This window comes from Thunnus maccoyii, chromosome 3 (genome assembly GCF_910596095.1).
Source record: "Thunnus maccoyii chromosome 3, fThuMac1.1, whole genome shotgun sequence".
NCBI lineage: Eukaryota > Metazoa > Chordata > Actinopteri > Scombriformes > Scombridae > Thunnus > Thunnus maccoyii.
In genome coordinates this window covers 19,966,560-19,973,078 of record NC_056535.1, presented here as the reverse complement: position 1 = coordinate 19,973,078, position 6,519 = coordinate 19,966,560, and the positions used below count along the sequence as shown (strand labels likewise).

Sequence of the window (6,519 nt, the reverse complement as noted above, 5' to 3'; positions counted from 1 at the left end):
CATCATAACCATATAGAATATTAGTATTTTGGAGATCTTTTCTTTATGGAGATATTTCTCCCATAGTAGACCAAATTAAACATCAGAAGTAAAGAAGCTTCCAGCCCCCAATCTGTTTTTACAAAAACGTTTTTGAGACCTTGTTAGTCAGGATTTTTGCACTTAAAGATCCCCTCCAGACATGTTTTAAGATGTATATGAAATACACTGCTTTGAATAATAATTTGTGTCTGATATGGTTTCCCCCTCCCCAAAAATTTAAATGATCTCATTAAAATCCTTAAAATTACACCCTCTCCTTCTCCCTTATTAAAAATTTCAGAATCTATAATTATGAAAGTATATTTCATTTCAGAGGTTGTTTCACAGTGAAGTAGGAAACATCTTCTGTAATGCCCAAGTCTCACCGTATGTGAACTGGAGGCCTCAAGTTTCCACATCACTCTTGTGTTAGTTGAATATTGGACTATGATTGGCTTCCAAACTAGTTGTGATGTCATTAATCATGGTCGCAGGCCCGCCCCTTAAAACTGAATTTTCAGTGAGCACAGAGGAACTTTCCACTTTCAGCAGATGAAAGTGAAAACAGCCTTCAAGTTTCAAACTCTACACGTACATCATTCTGCACAGTGAAGTTCAAACATCCAACTATAGGAACAAGAAGAAAAACATATTTTTGAGTGGAGGAGGACTTTAAACTGACCAACGACCTCAAGCTTTTATTGCAAATGCTTCAAAGATTCGGTCCCACTGTCATCATCATGCGTGATAGGCATGAAGTTATCCAACATGAACTACACATCACTTATGACTTAAATATATATCACGGATGATATGCTGTGTCTCAATACTTTCATGTATATCAGCATTGTTGACTAAATTGCTGCCAGAAGATCTTAATTCATTCACAGGAAGGTATGTTTTCTTGTTTAACTGCATTGACTTTACGTTTTTTTTTGCCCTCTGGACTACCTCTGAAAACAAACAAGCCTGGGTCACCTCTGAGGAAATGTTTGGTTCGTTGTACCTAACCTCCTCAGACCTGCAGGCGATCTGGATCTGGCCCGTGTAATGTAGAAGGCTTGCAGGGGTCACGTTCCTTAAGAAATCTTGAAATAACTGTCAAACTAGTACTGTTGTAGTCCACTCATCTCATCTCACTACATCCATATCACCATAGTGAATGGTAGTCAGCCTGAAGGGTGCCTCCTAATTTAACTACATCTGAGTCAATGTTTGTTCTTTTACATGAGCTGTGTCTGGATATTTACTCTCTATATGGGGACGACGTTGTTCTGTGATCTTACTGATAGTGATGTAGTTACATGCAGTACTTGATCCATTTTCAACTATTGAAAAGTTGAAGTGTAACTTGAGAATCATCTTTTATGCCTTAACACCATTTTGTAGTTATGTTATTGATGTGTCCTCATCCACTTCATTAATACAACTCACCAACCTGTGATATATATTTTGTTATGATTCTTTACCATGTGATTTGTGTTATTCTGCTTCTTTATCGCTTATCAATAAAATATCACACCTATCAACTCTCTTCTGCAGATTTGTACAACAAAACACCACTTTTTTTTCCAAATTGGTTTAAATAGTTTTAATGTATACAGACAGAAACAATCCTTCATTGCTCAATAAAGAAGAAACAAGATGGAGGGGGAAAGTTCACCTAAGGATGGTAATACATCCAGTGTTCACGCTGGTCGGAGACGTAAGATCACACAAGTAGTATAACACAAATTTACACTTCTCTCTTATCAAACATGAAAGTAGATAATGAAGCTCTCAAGAAACTTCACTGACAAATTATCAGACGTTTAAACAGCAATGACAGAACATGATTTTAAGAAAAGTGCATCACACTGTATTTGTGCGACAAATGATAACAGTGCAAGATCATACATAATGCTTCCCGTTATTTTCCCTTATCATACATGCACCCCAACTCTTTTTTCATAATTTGAAAACCACTGTCATTTCACATACTATGTCGTAATAATGAAAATAATAACCAAAGCTCCAGTTGTTCCCAAAAACAGTCCTTTTTTTTCTCTTTGTGTTCCTTCCTGAGCGACATACTGTATCTTAATGGAGGCAGTGGCCCCCCACAAACTGAAATCAACTAATGGAAGAGCGCTGTTAAGCATTGAGAGCTTTGGCTACATCTGTGAAGACCAGACGACTGGGCCTCTGCGTGGTCCCCTGGGAGGTTGTGAGAGTCTGCGGAGGAGATGAGCAGCAGGACAGAGAAGAGATGAAACTGTTAGTGACATGAAGATCACGTGCCTTGAATTGTAATAACCACAGTAATAACAGCTAGTCGTCCCAGTGTAACATGACTGCATGTGCAACTTTCTGTTTTGTTAATTTCTAGACCATCTAAACAGCTAAATCAATGCTTAATATTTCAGAATTTAGAATATGATTGATTACTTAAACCAGAGAAGATGTGTTAGTACCAGAGGTTAATGTGTACAGCCGTAGAGAACAGTTGAAGGTATGTAGTAAGTTCACAAATGCCAACATATATTGATGGACACACATCGTCCCACAATGCAGTGCAAAAATGGAAATAGGGGTTTGACAAATAAATCTTGACTCAAGCTCTACTTTTGATAGATAGATATTGCCGGAGCTTTCAAACACATCTCAAGGTCTTCATCAACAAATAAGTGGAGTTCTTTCACTTGTAATAAGTATGGTTCACTTGTCATAATGTGTGAGGTGCAGTTGAGAGCTCCGGAAAAAGTAAGAAAGTGGACCTTGAGCTGAATTACTTGAAGTCCCAAAGTCAAGAATGAATTTCCACACTCAATAAAATCGGGATGTTTTCCAGCCACAGCCCAAGTTCATGTTTTGAAACTTTTGGCTGCTGAACATAAAACACATGAATAATGTATAAAACAGCAGTTATTTATTATTTTTCTTTGGCAGTACTTGTCACCATATTCCCTCATATACCCACTGGAGGTTTCTTATGGTGTAATGGTGTGTGTTGTACACACATCATATTGCATTTTATTTTTTTAAACAAAAGGTGGTATTATGCATACTTTTTGTGATCATGTATTATTTATATAAATGGCCCCTAGAATATGCTGTATGATGTGAAAAGATGAAGTTGAAGGAGTACGAAGGAAAGGATGATAAAGATATGACAGTGTAGGTTCAAAGGTGCTTATACTTTGGTAAAGATTGTTTAATATAAAAAAATATGGTTTTTAGTGTCCAAAATCAATTACAAACATCTAATCTACTGCTTTTTTGTTTGAGATATGATAATACTGATGATGTGAAAAAATAAGGATAGTGTGGAAAAAAGAGGTTTAGAACAGTTCAAAAGACACACAGGTGATACTTTACCATGTTTGCCTTTTACCATTATGCCATTGTCAAAACTTAAAAGAAATAAAAGAAAATAAAAGTAAATTATGACAGGAAAAAAAACTTTGCAGATAATAATGGAACAAGATAAACTTTGACAGTGTAGATTATTTAATCAGTAGCCTAAAATAAAGCACCCATATACAGTAATATGACAAAAATAAAGAACTCATCAAAATAACAAAGTAAAAATGGACAGACATATTTAAATCTACAGCAAACACATCAAAATAGCAAGACTAACACAAGCCATGATAACTTTTGCTATGCAAGCAACAGGGGCAACACACTTTTACAATAAATGCTTGTTAATGGTGATGGAAAACATTGTTCAAGCCACTCTCAAAAATTTATATTTCAAGTGTCGAAATGGGAATATGAAAGAATACAGAATATGTTCATCATGACTTTTGTGGTCATCAAACCATGTACTGGAGCCCTTTCATTCCAGATAAGAAAGTTGTCAAAGAGATAAATAGTTTAATAACTGAGGATATAGAAAAAAAAAACCCTTTCTGTACATTTTCTACTGGACAATCTCCGGCCTACCTTGGCATTGGGACCTGTGAGGGTGCCATCCCGACCGTGGTCCAGTAGTTCCTGTTCCAGCAGGTCATCTTGTTCTTCGGCCGGGTCAAAGTTATACATAGGCATGAGCTGGTGCCTCAGCTTCTCCAACCTGCACAACAAGAGATTTAGCAGTGAGGGGAAACTGTTGTGATAAAGGGGGATGATTAATCAGTCAAAGCCCCACGAATACTGTATTTTCTGCTAAACTGAGGAAAATGGCCTGAACAGAAACAATGAAGTAGAGTCCCATCAACAGTATAGTAAAAAAGAGGAATTTACACCTTGTTGTGAGATCACCAAATAAATTCTAAACAAACGTACCGCTTCCGTTTCCGAATATACAGCATCTAGGTTAGAGAAAGACAGATATGGGAAATTATCAATAGAAAGAACTGCTCTAAACTTTAATTTACAAAAAGGTAGAGGGGATATAATGTCTGGGATGTGTTAAGGCAAAACATAAATATATAATATAACAATATAAAATAGGGTGCAGGGAAAATGAATTTCTACTGAATCAAATGCAATTTTAGAGAGAATACTAAAATGATTCCTTACTATTGCCACTGCCAAGCCAATGACAGTGATGATGCCAAAGGGTACGAGCACCATTCCCATTCCCGAGCCCTCCATCATCACCTCTGGAAACGTGGTGGCATTGAAGCTGGTCTCGTTTGTCGTTATAGTAACAGTCATTAATGTTGTCCTCGAGGTGACATTGTCTCTTGCGTCGGTGCCCGTCGGGAGGAAGGGGATTGTGGTGGTTGTGGCAGTTGTGGAGAGAAAACTTGCAGTTGTCTTCGCTGCAGTTACAGCCATGGTCAGGCGTAACTGTATTTTGAATCTTTGTAAAGATGCTGCTATGTGTCTTAGTTTCTAGTGTGTCTCATAGTTGACACAGGTGTCTTCCCTCTGGTCTGGGGTCTGCTGAGGCATTGATCATGTTTTGGCCATGTGATCTTAAGAATAAAATGAAAGAAAGCAAAAATATTACATGATTGATAAAGAGTTATTTTGCTGATTTTTAACCATATGATGTTATAGAACAAAACATTGTAGAGAGTATGATTTTTTTTTTAAAAAAAGGTGAGGGGATTCTTTAACTCCAGCAAAAATGCTTTATTCGTCTTATACTGATGATTTGCTAAAATCTTTTGTTAAAAAAAAAATCAAACATTTCAGTGTTTGCACACCCTCGATTTCATTCAAACCCTGGCTGATCGTGCCAGCGGGGTTGTGGTAGGTGTTTTGGGCAGGATGTGGGTAGAAAAGGCACAGAAGGAAAGTGGCATAACAAACTTGATAAAATAGAGAGGAATACTAACCACTCCAACTGTAACATGCAATGTGAGGAAATGTGTTGGCAGTGTGTTCAAACATCAAAATCAAACTTACACCCCCGCACACACACACACACAGGTTCCATAAATACCCACTGCATCCAAGTCTTGTAGCTCCCACCCACACATAAACTGTACACATCCCATGAGAGTGAAGAGCAATTTATCCTGATGATTTACATATAATAGGAGTTCTAAAACATGAATATAACATGGATTCCTCTCATGTTTGCTTTGAGGTTATATGGTTGACACAGGAGGGCGGTGAAAATAGACATATGATCCATTCCTCTCTCCTTAGTGCATCCTGTCTGCTTGTGCTTTTAATGAGGAACATGTGCAGCTGAAGCAAACAACCAATGAAAACCAAAGGCTGGATTCAGTCAATGCTGTTGTCCAGTTAACAATCCCTGCACTGCACAAAGGTAGAGCATCTAACGTTTTAAAAGGGTCATCTTTGCTTGAATCATTTTATGGACTTATTAGCACTGTGTGTTACTCATACATAACATGTTATTTTTAGTCAAGATGCACTGTATCTCAGCTGTCCTGTGCAAACAGCTGAGCTACTAATCCTGCCAACGTGACCACGTCCTACTGCATGTGTCCTCTCAGATTAGAGATGCATACGTACCTTAACATATAACATGCATGAGTTCAGAGGTGAGCTGCGGCAGGCCGGGGCTAGCTAGAGAGGGGAAAATTTCATTGGAAGAGGCAACATTTCCTCCAATGTCTGCCCCTCCTCCTCCTCCTCCTCCTTCTCCTCCTCCTCTGCTTCTCCCTTTAGCAATGCAGGTACTGCACACGCTGTTTACATTGAAAAAACAGCCATGTTCTCTGAAGATGGACTCCACACACCAAAGTAACCCTATCCAAGCAGGCAGCCTCCAAGAGATCCCCTTCCCGTTCTCCGATTGCCTCCCAGGATTTACTCCCCCCGTCTTGCCCTTTCTTGTATTTCACACAACAGAGGGTGCTCTAGGGATGCTGCAAACAGAGATCAGTGCGGCAAGCTCCCTCCCCCTTCACCCTGCAATTGGTCTAATGGCTTCAAGATGATAGATGCAGTTGGCTCCCTCAGCTGTCCATTTGGCTTTGCAGAGATGAGAATGGGATTTAATGGCTCTGCACACACCAGATGCTGTCAGGCCCATGTGAATGACTGCATCCGGGTGGCAGGGCTGAGGAAATTAACCCTATGATGTCT

The 6,519-nt window shown here is 38.7% G+C and overlaps 1 protein-coding gene across 3 annotated transcripts; it reads right to left on the bottom strand.

Moving 5' to 3' along the window:
* Nucleotides 1–634: 634 nt before the first annotated feature.
* On the bottom strand, nt 635–6,301 carry si:ch211-161c3.5 (uncharacterized protein C3orf18 homolog). Of its 3 annotated transcripts, XM_042406606.1 has the most exons (6): nt 5,944–6,301; nt 4,528–4,928; nt 4,291–4,316; nt 3,949–4,078; nt 3,379–3,413; nt 2,177–2,235 (listed from the first exon to the last, which is right to left on the bottom strand). In XM_042406606.1, exons 2-5 carry the CDS (start codon nt 4,786–4,788, stop codon nt 3,408–3,410), a joined length of 423 nt encoding a protein of 140 aa, XP_042262540.1. In that variant the 5' UTR covers nt 4,789–4,928; nt 5,944–6,301; the 3' UTR covers nt 2,177–2,235; nt 3,379–3,407. The 3 variants fall into 3 exon arrangements, with proteins under 3 accessions (XP_042262538.1, XP_042262539.1, XP_042262540.1); XM_042406604.1 differs by lacking the exon at nt 3,379–3,413 and having other exon boundaries at nt 635–2,235; XM_042406605.1 differs by having other exon boundaries at nt 2,143–3,413.
* Nucleotides 6,302–6,519: the final 218 nt, after the last annotated feature.

Excerpts from the sequence above, each read along its gene's own strand:
- si:ch211-161c3.5 (XM_042406604.1), bottom strand. The coding sequence starts at position 4,788 with ATGGCTGTAACTGCAGCGAAGACAACTGCAAGTTTTCTCTCCACAACT. Across the intron at positions 4,317-4,527 it reads TTGGCTTGGCAGTGGCAATA|ATGCTGTATATTCGGAAACG; the intron begins GTAAGGAATCAT and ends TCTCTAACCTAG. Across the intron at positions 4,079-4,290 it reads TATATTCGGAAACGGAAGCG|GTTGGAGAAGCTGAGGCACC; the intron begins GTACGTTTGTTT and ends CTTGTTGTGCAG.